Genomic DNA, 13876 nt, shown 5'->3' on the forward strand with positions numbered 1-13876 from the left:
TTTTTTTCCCCACCTTAGGATGAATTGATGACGACAAAGAGAAGTTATGAGGATCAGTTAAGTATGATGAGTGACCATCTCTGCAGTATGAATGAAACCTTAACTAAACAAAGGGAAGAAATTGATACACTAAAGATGACTAGTAAGGTAAGTTGCCGGGTGTTGACATTAGGCACTGGCTGCAGTTTGGAGGTCTATGGGTTGCATTTAGCATTCCTGCAGTACTACCCTTCAACGAATCAATTCACAAACTCTAGTTCTTATTCTCGGCCAATTGGAAAGAAAACTCCAAACCTGGTCCTGCACATTTCAGTGAACAACAAATTCTTGCAAAACATACATGTGGGAAAGAACAAACACTGCATGTCACTGCTTCAAAGTAGGCTTTCAAAGTGTATGCTCTGATGGAAGATCAGCACCTTTTTTGTTTATATGTGGTGAAAATGGAACTATTTGCGAATCCAGCTAGTGATACTGGGTGTTTATGATTGACTTACTGGTAGGAGTGTCCTTTCTGCACTTTTCTTTCAGTTGCAGCATACTCTGTTCTTGGCAGCTATTCTTCTCTGTTTTATTTCTGTATTCTAGTTTGTCTCTGTCTCATATGTAGGAATGAAAAAGTTGCCACTTATATTCTTCTGTGAACTTAAAATGCACACTTAAATTCTTTTCCAAGCAAGGAGTCTACCTGTTTATCAGAAACGAAGTTTTTGACTTAATGATGAAAAATACAGAAGTCTGCTGTTTCAAACAGTCAGTGATTAAACCATAGTATATCTTATTCTGATGGTTCAGGGAGGAACAGATGTTGTGGAAGCCTATACCCTGCACTTGTCTGGCTGTGAAACTAATAAACTAGCATTATTCTCCTTAATTGTGGAGTGCATGGAAGCTGGTTTCCCTGAAGGGTTAAAAAATGTTTTAAAAAACCCCCATGTTTTGATTAAAGGTCCTATGATAGCGGTTTTAATTTTTTATAGAGTAAACTTTTCCCACCATGTATAGAACTGTTTTTCTTCAGATGTCTGAGTGTTTTGACTTGGCATTGTAATCTTTAAAATTACTTTTTGGTGTATAAGCTCTTGTGTTTTTAGAAGGAAGTGCTTGGCTGCATACTGAATATAGCACTTCATGTTTTTATAAAATGGTTTCTGGAATTTTTCACTTGTCATATTTTCAAGACTTGAAGTGGTACTCTGTAAGGAGGTAGTTCAGAATCTCACAACAGTCGACACAGATTTTCAAATGTCTCCAAATGTAGAAGGCGATGGGCTTTAACTGCATGATTTTGACTTCAACCCATTATCACTTGGAGTGAATTGTTGGTTAGATTAAAAATGAATGTTATCTTAAGGAAATAGAAAGACAGAGAATTGCCAGCAGGTAACGATTACACAAAAGTTTATTTTAAGCTACATGTTTGCTTTGTGGAGTTGTTGCAACTCAAATGTGAGTTGGTTAGCTGTAGAACAAATTATTTTCTAAACTAGGAATATTCTATATAGACCAAGTTAAAGTTAAATTTGTTTTGGAACAAAATGATAGGGTGAGGGATTGATTTTAATTTGAGGTAATCATCCTATAAGGTTTATATTTGAAATATCACTTGAGGGTGAATTATGATTTGACTTGCCTTCCCTGCCCTTGCAATATTAGTGGTGTTAATACAATCAAGTGTCTTGGGACATAACTCAAACGTCTCTTTTCCACAGGTTTCAACTGAAGTAAGGTACTGTTGTGCTTATTTGGAATATCTGGTACTTTTCCCTGTTACGCCTGTAAAGATAGAGGGATTTTCAGAACAAACAGTTACAAGCTTACATGATTAGAAGCCTATGGACTGTTTATTTTCAGTTTGACTGTACTTCTTTGTTGTAGGTATAAATTATCAGACGTCAGGTTTTCTATGTTATCTGTCTAGATTTTCTTATCTGAATTATATGTTCTGTTCACTTGTTTCTCGTTGCAGGGAAATTCTAAAAAGAACAAAAATCGATAGCTTGCAGCTAATCAACTGTTGTCGGAAGCTGCTGCTGCATAGGATGCAGATAGTGAATGCTCATTGTCCAGTTCCTGTTTGTTCCAGAGAGCAGAGGGTGGTATTGGGTCTAGTAAAAACTGATTTGGTGCTGTAAATGGCTTTAAAATATTTAGAACTTGTAACAGATAAAACAGAACTTAATGTTGGCTCTAAACCAGGAAATACACACTCTGTGGATAATTTATATATTAATTACCTTCGGTTTTTACTGTGCACTTTTTAAAACCAGGTTTTAATTTCATGTAATAACTTCAGATTTTGTATATTTTCAAATATGATTATGCATTAACGAATTTGGATCAGTGCAGTAGTTGTCTATTTTTGAGTTATGCGCTAAATTGTCAAGATGTGTACATTCCTTGTTAATAACAGTTTAAAAATGAGTTTTCAGACTTTTTTTGGCCATGCAAGCTGTGCAGTTACTGTAAATGTATTATTCCTGTTCTCAGCCCTTTTGAATTGGAATTGTGGCTTTAAATGATTTCTATAAATTCACACAAGTAAATGGGATCATTATTTTATTTTAGACTGCAATACTGGAAACTTTTGCTGCTTGTATTTGACACTTTGGATTTTGAAGTAAAGAGCACAAATAGTTGAATTGGGATACTTCTATGAAATTGCTTTAAGCCCTTACTTAGGCATTTTGTTTACACATACATGTACATATATTGGTTGAAATAGCTGTTTAAAGCTAGAGGAAATTGTGATTGTAATTTGCCCCAAAAGAGTGAAACAATGTGTGTAGAATAGATCAGCTTACTGTGCTCTCTTACAGTAAAGAAGAATATGAAATATGTAGAAGATCTAAACACTGAATTTGCAAAAAGTCTTCATGGAATTAAGTCCTGATGGATTCACTGAGGGGATGCACATGGCTTTTCCTGTGTTTTGGGAAGTTTGTGGACTTTAGGCCTCCGCTAAGATTATTTTTCTTTAAGTGAAGTCTAATACCACGAGTTTTCGCAGCATTGTTTTTTTCTTTATATTTTTTTAATCAGAAGCTGTGCTGCTCCACACTTTACACTGATCTTCTGTTCCATAATTTGCATTATGGCACTTATTTGTCCCATAAGGGTTTACTCTGATATCAGCTGTGTCAATATGTATTATTAGTATGTAATAATAAAATCAGCTACATGAAACCAGCTTGACTTTTTTTTCTTAATTCTGGTTATACCCAGGTTACACCGTGTGGTATTGTGGTGAGATGTTAACAGCTATTCCCAGTGAGGTGAGCTTAAGTAATTAGACGAGTCTAGTTACTGTTAGTAGTGCTTCTCTTTGTTTGACCCAAGCTGTATTTCTGTACCTAATGCTGCAGTGTGCAAAGTACACCGAGTCCACGTCAGCATTTCTCACTTTCTTGTCTGCATGAAGGCAAACAAGCATCTGATCTATATTGCTGGCAACTGTGAAACTGTTCTGATACAGTTTTTCCTTTTAATGACAAAATGGATGTGGTCATGAAACTGGAAAGGAGGCACAGGAGATGGGGAGAGCCTGCATGGTTTCTTACTAGCATCGTGTTGAATTAAAAACTACATGGTGCTGCTAATGAGGGTTGGGAAGTGTTAACTTTTAACCATTTTATTGAAGCAGATACAGCTTCAACTGTTTCAGTTAGGGTTGGAAGCTAATTGTTTTCTTCCAGTTCTTTTGATGCTGCCTTTTCTGAGGGCTTTCATCTTGCAGTGAAGGTACTAATTCAGTTATTTTAATTCTCTGAATCAAATTGCTGAACTTGTTACTAATGCTACTTCTCATAGGTGGCTGCATTCAGGAAAAGGTTTTGCTTATGCCATTTTTGACAGGCCTAAGTAAAAATATAGTTGAAGATTGAGTGTTTAAAAATGTGCATAAAAAAGCTAAGCATATCTTGTCTCAAAAGTGTTTTTACAACAGAGTATACGCCTAACATCAAAACTGGAATTAATATAGAATGTGTAGGCATATAGGTACAATTCCAACGTACACTGCATTTTTCCCTGCTGTGCCTATTTGGAAATGTTACTTGGTTGTCCTGCTTATCAGTCAGCAGTAAACATACTCAGGAAGAGACAATTTTGATCACTCGGGCAGCCTTCAGTTTTTAAAGGAAACATTTACAAGTAAGTTCCAGACAATCGTAAACTATCAATACACAAAAACAGAATATTGGAAAAAAAATTTAAAACAGTATTTTGGATACCGTTGTAGTAGTGCTGTGAAGGTGCATAGTACCTTACATTAACTCAGTGGCATTAGAAACTGGAACAAGTGGAAATGCCCAACTAGCTTGTGCCTATCTGCTAACCAGGTGGTTCTGAATCGGTTAATATCTCAAATGCTCTTAAATATCTAAATTGTTATTAAACAATGCTATGCTATTAAAAAAGCTGAAGGCTGTCTTCAACACTGCACTGAAGAAGTCATCTCTGAGACAAAGTTTTCCAGAAAAATAAATTTGAACTGCTTCGTCTGTATGAAACAGTCTGTGCAGATTATTATGGAATGCACAAATTTTGGGCAAATAAATTGTACTAATACTGGAATTAATGTTCAAAAATTTACAGTGTGAATACTTGACTTCCTAGTTGATTAATCAGGAAACCAATGACAAACTGTTGTGAAGGAGGAGAATCTTTAGAACAATACAGTGTAAAACCAGGGTTAAAGAAAAATCCTAGTGCTAATTTTTTTAATGGACAGTTCATTGTAGCACACAAGTTTTTAAAGCATTTTTAGAGTGCTTAATTCATTTCTCCATAACGTTGGGCACTTCATGAATTAAGCGACCAATTCAGGTAACAGCACTAGTTCCTATTAATGGTTTTAATAACTGGATCTTCAATATTTTTTTCTGAACTCTGTTTTAAACCTATACTAACACTTTCAAAGATTTCAAAATGTTTAGCTATCCTAGATTTCTGAGAATACATCCCCAGTAACTATTCTGTGTGTTCAAAATAAATATTTGCTATAACCAAGAATGAATTCCACTCCAAGATTGCTCTCTTAAGCACTGCTGCTTCATGAGTTTTGAAAGTACCCAAGAAGCACCATATACATTGGCTATTTTAAAAGGCCTTAAGCTCTTACAGATCAGAGGTTTCCCTGCCTGAAAGATTAACTTCTAAACCAGGTATCTTAGGCTGACATAGTCATAAGCTGTGCAGAGGTGTTGTCTCGTTACTTTTCAAGTCGTGATGTGATTATTTTAAATTGTTACATACGTAACTATACATATGTGATTTAAATACTGATCATCTTAAGTGTTGATTTAAAAATGGTGGTGTTTGTAATGTTTTTTGCTAATTCCTTCAGATTCATCCTTAACCAGCTCAACATTTCAATAGTGGTGGTGTTGGAATCTTCACACTTCACGTGATCTAGTAGCACTCCAAGCAGCATCAGTATCAAGACTGAAACACTTTGCTTTCCCGTCTTTGTTGAAATGCATTGGCTATTTGTACAGGGTATTCTCCCTTTTTACCAAGTCAACTTCATTTCTCGTTTGTACTTGTGTTCCTGTTGCTCTTTCTACTCTACCTTCCCTTACTGACAGATGAGTTGAATTTTTGGTGGGGGAAGGTCTCTGCCCAGCATGTTTCCTTGATGCTGACTTTGGGCACAGCAGGGGCCTGTCACCGTTCAACAGTGCTCACTATTAACTCCCAAGAACAGACTTGCTCAGACATCCAAGGCATCAGTTGCAAACAGGAAAGGCAATAAACTTTTTATCCACGTATCACTTATCGTGAGACCAGAGGACTTGTTTACTAGCTTGGTTGAGCAATGTGAATGCTGTAATTTTTTTATATATATAAATCCCATGATATATTAAACTTTGGAGCACCATCTGGCCCTGTAAAGTGGGCAAACCTGTTGATCTTTAATACAGTATGTATGTAAGGCAATTTGAGAGCACTGTCTTAGCAACAGCAGGGTCATAATAAAAAAAAAAAGCTTAGTGCAGTAAAAAATTGTAATTGCTACCAGAGGTCTGATTACTTCCTCCCACAAAGGCTAGATGCCGCTCTATTAAGAATGCTTGTTCTGTCTTATTCTGCATTTTCTGCTTCTGTTACTACTTGCACTATTACTCAGCAGTGAATTAAAACCATGTTTGTTTAGAAGAGGCCATGTTTGCCCTAATTCCTGAGCATTTCTTTTAATGGGAGAGTTAGAAACTTGCTTTCGCTGTAATTGTGTCTGCAGAACTGCTAGCTTGGTTACAGATGGGGACAGAGAAGAGCTTTTGGGGACTTTTATAAACCAAGGCCTGACTGGGGCTATGAAATCCACGGCATGGAAACTAGCCTGGGGGCAGATCTCATTGTCTGCCTCTGCTGTGTGTGTAGGCAGCTTTAGACATGTCAATGCTAATCCAGAATTATTCAGCTTTTTACAGAAGCTTCAAGTGCAAACACTTGCATTGCTGGAATACCGAGGTGATGGAGCTGAGCTGCAAAATAAGAAGCGTATGATTCTCATTGGGCTTAATTTGCATGGCAAGCTACCATGCTAACAGTCCTTTTCAGTTTTAATCTTTTTTTTTATATGTGAAATTGCAGAGATAACGGTAGAAATCATACTTTGTCTGTACTGGTTTTAATTCTAATTCACCCTGCAAGTCCAAAACTTTATAAACTGATGAGGTCTTAAGTATACTGCCTTTGAAATCCAAGCCTGGTATCCAAACTGTATTTATGGTCCCCTGTAAAGAGCACTGGTCCTGAGAAGAGTTAAGACTACAAAATTAAAAAGTCCAGGTAATTTCCAGTCGCTTCAAGCACTATGGATTCTTTCATGAATTGACTTGGAAGCTACTCTGTGGTGGCATGTAGGTTCTTGCAAACTTTCTCCGTATAAAGTTTGTTGCTTCTGAAATGCGTACGGGGGGACCTTAAATCTCCACTCCCACCCCCTTTTCTACTACAAAAAAAGTCTTCATCCTTGTCTGCCCTCCCACTAAAGCTGCACCTTGCCTTCCTCTCGGACTTAGAAGGCTTCTATTTGTGCTTGAATAGTAAATGCAGAACACTTTATTCAAGAAATATTATTTTAATGAAGTTATGAGCTTGAAAAGAATCTGAACTGAGAACTTCCCTGCAGTTCCATTTAACTGCAACCTTTGGCACAAGGAAGAGCTGTAATACTGGAATTGGTGCTGCAGCCCTTAAATGCCTTCTACCTGGTGACTTTCAAATTGCATATAGCATATGCAAAGTTGGATACAGCAAATACTTGCCTTGGGAGGGGGGGAATCACTTTTACCAAAAGTTTCTTTTGAGATCTGGAAAGCCTGGTTTATTTTGAGTCCAAACAAGTTTCTCTTAGAGAATCAGTTTAGCCCAGGAGGTCAAGAGCATTTGAAGCCAACAAGCAATCAGTCTCTCACAAAAAGAACAAGAGTATGCTAAAAATCTGTGTAGCGAATATGCAGTACTTAAATAACGAATATACTGAACTTGTGAGGGTTTTTCAATAGCAATAGTACTAAGTGAAAAATGAATTTATTGAGTGAGAGGGAAAGAAGAATTTTACTCTCTTTTGCGTTTTGGTTTGAATTCTCGGTTAAGATGGACTTTAGCAGAAATTTGTTGCTAAAATAGAAGGCAAAGTAGTAGAGCAAAGAGTTTAAAATAAGGCTACAGACGAGTGCTCTTCTGTCTCCAATTAAGAATATTTAGTTCTAGCAAGATATGAAGTGACAGGTTTCACTTTTGACAAAATAGTCATAAACAGTAAATCTTTTATAAAAAGGGTAATATACTGCAAGTCACGTTAAGATCAACATAAATATAGTCAGTAATGTAAACTGACTTTGTTAGCACTGTAAAATGTTGAATGAGTTTAATAACTGCCTGTAGCAATATATGTAGTACTGTACCTTTATGTGAAATACTCTTCAAATTGTATTTACAGTAGAAATAATTTTAATAGTTCTAATTTGTTCTGCATTTGCCATATATTAAATTCAAATTATATTAAGGAATTTTAAATCTCGGTATCAGTTACACTTTTTTTTTTTCCCTCTGCTGCTTGAGTTTATATTGCACTGAATTGTTTTGGAGGAAGAGAAAACGATAGCAGAATTTACTGGAGAAGAACAGTCTTGTCTTGAACACATACACTCGTCTCAGCAAAGGAAAAATCTGATCTAGTTTTAGCCATATGCTGACCTTGATAAGGAGACATGAGAAATTAATACCCTTCCCCCTTGAAAAACATTAGAAAGGGCTAATGTGGAAGCTAACAGGCCAAAAAACCAAAAAATTTGAATATTCTCAGGAGTACATGAGAGTCTGAAGGACTCATTTTGGAGTATGTAGAAAATATTAGAAATCAGGAAGTATTTCTAATGTCCTAGCATTTTGGCGAAACAGGAGGTACTGATCCTCTGGTTCCCTCTGCCAAGAGGTTGGGTGTGTCCTGGGAGAAGGCAGAAGACTCACTGGGATGGAATTCCAGAGGGAAGAGGTTGGGATCAGGTTCTGGTGCTGGGATGAGGGCGGTATGCGGAGCTACCTAACCCTGTGCTTGCCAGGGCTGCGGCTTTGCGATCTGAGCCTGGCGGCCTCGGGCTGTCAGTACTGAAGAAACACATTTAAAGACAGGAAAAAAAGTGAACGTAACGGTTCACTGGCTTGCAAGTTACAGATTAAATTATGCTATATATTACAAAAAATTTCAGGCTATCCGAAGAAAAGACCACTACCCTTTCTTTCCCCTTCTCCTGTCTAGGTAGGAGATCCTCTGTGAACCATTGCTGTCCCTTATGCAGCACTGGGATGGAAGTGTGAACAACAGCAAGATGCTGTCAGAAGCTGGTAGGTAGCAAGCCCGCGGGTGAAATTATGTATTATCCATGTAAAACTCATTGGGAGCTTAATTTTAACAACCAGTATCTTACCTGGTTGGAAATGATAACCACTCATGAACAAAGACCTGGCTAACTATATTGGGCACTGGATTTTTAATTTTTTTTTAAATTAAGATCTTAAAAATGGATTATTTTTTTTTAAACCGAGAATGGACAATGTTTTTCCTAGTGCAATTTTTGTAATGGTATTATGCTTACAGAAGAATATATTTGTAGGGAAAACTGTATTGAACGCTTCTATTGCAAATTCAGGCAGCCAGAGCCTGAATAATTTTTCCCATGCATACAGCAAAGAAGTAGGATTGCTAAATTTTCGGAGGAAACGTAAGAAAACTTTCAGAGAAGGTAAGTAGGACAAATGAAAGCAATTTACAAAAGCACAACCTCCTTATTCTCTTTAAAACACAAGGGAAAGTTCAACACCACTGGAAAGCAGTGGAGCTAAAATGGATGGATGATGCTTTGTAAAGAATTCTGGATGCATTACACAAGAAACCGGCGCTCACCGCTGTGAGCGAGCTATCGCTGCCATCGATAATTGAGTATCTGCAGTCCCGGACAGCTCTGCTCCGTGCCCCTGGGATTGCTCTAGAGGGTTTTATAGGTGGTTTCCCCCTCTTCCTCCTACCCATTCTATCTCTGTGTTCTGTCCTTTTGGGAGCAGACTTCCCACATGGTACCCTGTCACCTCTGGTAGGTGCACTCTAGAGACGCATAAGAAGGCATTTCTTTTACTTCAGATAATATGACTGTATTATCCCGGTGGTAATTAAGCCCTCTTCCAAGCCTTGTGCTATATATCTTTGGAGGAACTCCTATCTCTGGAGGAACTTTGAGGGATGAGGTAACCTGTCCTCTCTGGGAGCTGGGAGGTGTTTGCTCTGAGAGGGTGAACAGAGGACGAGACCTGGTCGGGACTTGGTCTTCCCACGTTGCAGCTTGGTCTTTCCGTAGCTTTGCTGGTTTTTAGGAAGGCTTGGCAATTTTGATGGCCTACCTTGAAGAAAAAGAAGTGATGCTTTACTGAGATCTGCAGGGTGTTGTTGCAAATGCTGTCCTTCAGCAGCGACAGAAATCTTTGCTGTCTCGTGCTTTTCAGAGCCGCTGCTCATCCCACCTGACGCCATTGAATTTACCGGAGCCTGCCTCAACTCAGTTTCCAGAAAAGCCTGTCTGCTTTGACATGACTTTCTGACAACATACGGACTTGTAAAACCCTCTCACCAGTTTCTCACCCCGTGGAGAGTCAACCTTGGCTCATCTCTGTCACCTGGCAGTGTCTTGTATCCTCACCGGAGCCTGCCAATGTGCTTCCTCCAAGCCTGTTCCCCAGGAGGTCCCCATCTCCATAAAACAGTGGCAGTTCACCTCTGAATCTCCTCGTCTTTCGGCAGCTTGCCCTTCCTCACCCCTCTTTGACTGCAACTCACATTCTCTTACTCTCCAGGACGATAGTAACATTTTTCTGGCTGCTCTTCCACCCATAAAGTTCTTTCCCAAGGGTTGAGTCTCATCTTCATTAAAGCACAGGTACTATTTATTTTTTCTTGTAGGTGTCCCATTCCTGCGGCACGAACATTTGGACACCAAGAAATCCTTTGCCCTTTTTTTGACAGTGTTTGCCTTTTTGGAGGTAGGAAGATTGACGCTGCAAGAGAAGGAAATGGCTATTCTTCAGCAAATTTATGTATCCGATATAAGCTGAACAGCTGCAAAGATCTAGCCAGGCTTTCCAGCCAGCACAGTGCTACCAGAGAGACGCTCAGGAAGGGTGCGCTACCGCAGAGACTGATCCTGGAGTCCTTGTCCTCCTTAGAGGCGTGAGGTTCCTCCAGAGGAAACTCTTTGGGAGGAGAAGTCAGCTTAGGAAGGAAAGAATTGAAGGAAAGTGGTGTCCTTTGGGCCATCAAAGACGTTGTCTATCCCTGCCCTTGTCCGTCTTCATTTCTTCTCCTCTTGGCTGGCTGAAGGATGAGTTCGGCCCTTTCGTGACTTCAGCAAAGGCCCGTTGATCCCCTACGGACATAGTTACGACCGAATGCACACGCAAAGTGGCCTTAACTATACTTCATAGAATCGTTGAGCTCGGAGAAGACCTTTAAGTTCATCGAGTCCAACCGTCAACCCAACACCCCTGAAGTACCATGTCTACGTGTTTTTTGAACACTTCCAGGGATGGTGACTCCACCGCTTTCCTTACTTGCTAGTAAAAAACTTCCCTCCGCCGCTGTGGCTCGCGTGACCACCGAAATCTTAGAAATCTTGGCTTCGTCGGATGTTTTTCTTCCCGGCTTTCCGCATTCCGTAGGCTTCGTGGCTGCTCGGACAACTTCCTCGCTTCGCGCTTGGGCGCAAATTAAATGAATACACCCGAAAAACGACAAAATTGGTGGTGGTGGGGTGTCACTGATGCTCCCCCCCACGGGAGGCGGGCGGGCCGGGGGGGGGGGGCGGCGGGGCGGGGCGGCGGGGCGGGGCTAAGCCCCGCCCCGCCGCCCCGCCCCGCCGCCGCCCCCCCCCCGCCCCGCCGGTGCCTTTCCCGGTGGCGGCCGGTCCCCCCATGGCGGCACCGAGGCGGTGACTGGTGGGTAAGAAGCGGAGGTCGGGTCTGTCCCGGGACGGAGGGGTTGTTCCCGGGGAGGGGGTGAAGCGGGTCCCCCCCCGGGGCGCGGAGGGGGCTCCGTCAAAAGTGGAATTTTCCCGGTTGGTGGAGGCGTAGCACAAGTCCTGGCTTGAAACGGGCCGGTGGATGGGGCTGCTTTGTTTTGGTTTAAGAACAGGATTTAAAAAAAAAAAAAAAGAAGCTTCTCTTTCTTATTTTTCTTCTTCTTTTTCTTATTTTTCTTTTTCTTCTTTCTCTTTCTTCTTTTTCTTCTTTCTTCTCTTTCTTCTTTTTCCTCTTTCTTCTTTTCTTCTTTTTCTTTTTTCTTTTTTTTCCTTTCTTTTTTCCTTTCTTTTTTCCTTTCTTTTTTCCTTTCTTTTTTCCTTTCTTTTTTCCTTTCTTTTTTCCTTTCTTTTTTCCTTTCTTTTTTCCTTTCTTTTTTCCTTTCTCTTCCTTCTCTTCCTTCTCTTCCTTCTCTTCCTTCTCCTTTGCCCTTTTTCTTCTTTCTTTTTTAAAATTTTTTCTTTTCCTGTTTTTTTCTTTTTCAACTTTTTTTTTCTTTTCCTTTTTCTTTATTTTTCCTTTTCTTTTTTCCTTTTATTTTTTTTTTACTCCTTTTCTTTAAAGCAGAAGTGATGAAAAGGGGATGGCTTTGTGTGGGGTACCCAGAGCTTTGAACCGCTGCGGAAATCGGTGGGGTTTGGGTGACGGGCATCCCATAGGATCAAGTTCCCATGACTTTTGCCTTGTTAGGGAGGAGACTGGGGCGATCGAGAAGGTTTTTTATGTAATGCTTGAAATGAAACAAATTCCTGGAGCCTTTCTCATATTTTCTAGTGGTTCAGCTGATGATGCTAAACTATGCATGTAGGCTCCCGGTGTTTGAAATCGTTGCTGCAGAAATCTCTCCCCTACATACAGCGGGGTGTAGGGCTTTGGGAAAACAACCAGAGCGGATGCAGAAGGATGTGCCGCACGGGGCTGAAATGATTAGCCTGCACTTACCATATACACCCTTAGTGCAAACTCTAGAGATGGTATTTCAAGCATACTGTAGATGAGAAAGAATATAGCAAATTTTCACTTTGTGGCTTTAAATAAGTACTCGCTGAAGGGGGACTTTTTAGGAAGCTTTTTTTTTAAAGATGTAGGTGTTCTGATACTTGTGGCAAAGAAGAGCCCTTTGAAATGTGCTAGGGAAAATGCTGACTAAGGTATTTAATAGGACCCCAGTGAAAGCTATGTTACAGAAGTCTACACTTACTTTCCCCAATGTTTTTTCTCTGAGGTGGAGTGCCCTAGAAACCCTCACTGATTTCTCTGCAAACAGGACTTAGCTTTCTTTGGGAGAGCAGTAATGACTGTCTGGGGAGGAGGGAGGAGGGAACAGAAGTTTTGGAGCCTGAGGCTCTTGAATATGAACTGTTCATTTTGCTGTTAACTCACTTCTCCCTATCTGGAGGCTGAGACTCTGCTACGTCTGTAAGAGAAGAAGAAAAAAAGGTAGCTGAAGACAAAACCTTGCGCTGCCTGGCTTGGTGGTGCCTGAAAATACACCCACCCCCAGAAAATGTTATGAAAAAAGATTAGCTGCTTTCTTGACTATATGTATGGGTAGCCACATGGAGAGGAGAACTTAGCACTGTACTCTGTAACTCGCTGTAGTTGAGCACAGAAGTGGTTTGTACAAGGGTGAGCACGGCTGGAGTTGTAAATCACACCACTGGGCAGCTCTGCCCGAAGGCAGGTACGAGGTCCTTGTTTCATGCTCAGATTCGGTTTATCCTCTTTCTCCCCATCTCCTTCTGCACAGAGAAAGAATGTAATTTTCTATCACTTTAAAAATTACTGGCATTTGTAAGCTGAATGGCCCAGCTTTTTGATATCACTGTCCAAATCCAGATCTCTAAATAGCAAATTAATGTAAACTTCTAAGTTTTTCTGTGTGTGAATGTTAACTCCAGCATGAAGTACACCCAATTGCATGAATAGGGATGCACTATCGTGGACAGTGTTTTACTCCATGTTTTGGTAAACAAGATTCCTCTGGTCCGCCACTCCTTTTCTTGTGTTTTTGGTCAGTATAAATATGAGCTGGAGTCTTTTGCTTCAGGAAGCCAGACTACCCACACGTCTATCTTAAAAAACTTCTGGAGAGGAACCCAGATGAGGCTTTTTTGGGTGACTGCATTATGAATTATACTTCCTGACATGACTGTCATCAGTAGCTGTTAAAAATACCTCTGTCCAAATAAACAAAGAAGAATTTAATTGTGACCCTCCTCCTCATTAGTGCTAGTATTCTTATAAGGCTCTAAGGCAGGGAGAAGGGGAGTGTCCTGCAGTTTAGAAGAGAGTTGGTCTG

At 40.1% G+C, this 13876-nt stretch overlaps 2 protein-coding genes across 7 annotated transcripts in view; both read left to right on the forward strand.

Moving 5' to 3' along the window:
* The window catches only part of PPP1R21 (protein phosphatase 1 regulatory subunit 21), a 34040-nt gene extending 30079 nt beyond the window's left edge, over window positions 1-3961 (forward strand). For 4 of the 5 annotated variants that reach the window (XM_049833592.1, XM_049833596.1, XM_049833594.1 and 1 more), the window contains 2 exons: window positions 19-147; window positions 1713-1962. In XM_049833592.1, the coding sequence (XP_049689549.1) occupies window positions 19-147; window positions 1713-1829 (246 nt within the window). In that variant the 3' untranslated portion in view covers window positions 1830-1962. The other variant, XM_049833597.1, reaches the window with a different exon arrangement.
* Window positions 3962-11417: 7456 nt separating this feature from the next.
* The window catches only part of STON1 (stonin 1), a 36306-nt gene continuing 33847 nt past the window's right edge, over window positions 11418-13876 (forward strand). The window contains exon 1 of one of the 2 annotated variants that reach the window (XM_049833538.1): window positions 11418-11497. The gene's annotated coding sequence lies outside the window, so the exon portion shown is untranslated. The remainder of the gene's footprint in view (window positions 11498-13876) is intronic. The other variant, XM_049833537.1, reaches the window with a different exon arrangement.

This window comes from Accipiter gentilis, chromosome 30 (assembly GCF_929443795.1).
Source record: "Accipiter gentilis chromosome 30, bAccGen1.1, whole genome shotgun sequence".
In the NCBI taxonomy this organism is placed as follows: Eukaryota; Metazoa; Chordata; class Aves; order Accipitriformes; family Accipitridae; genus Astur; species Astur gentilis.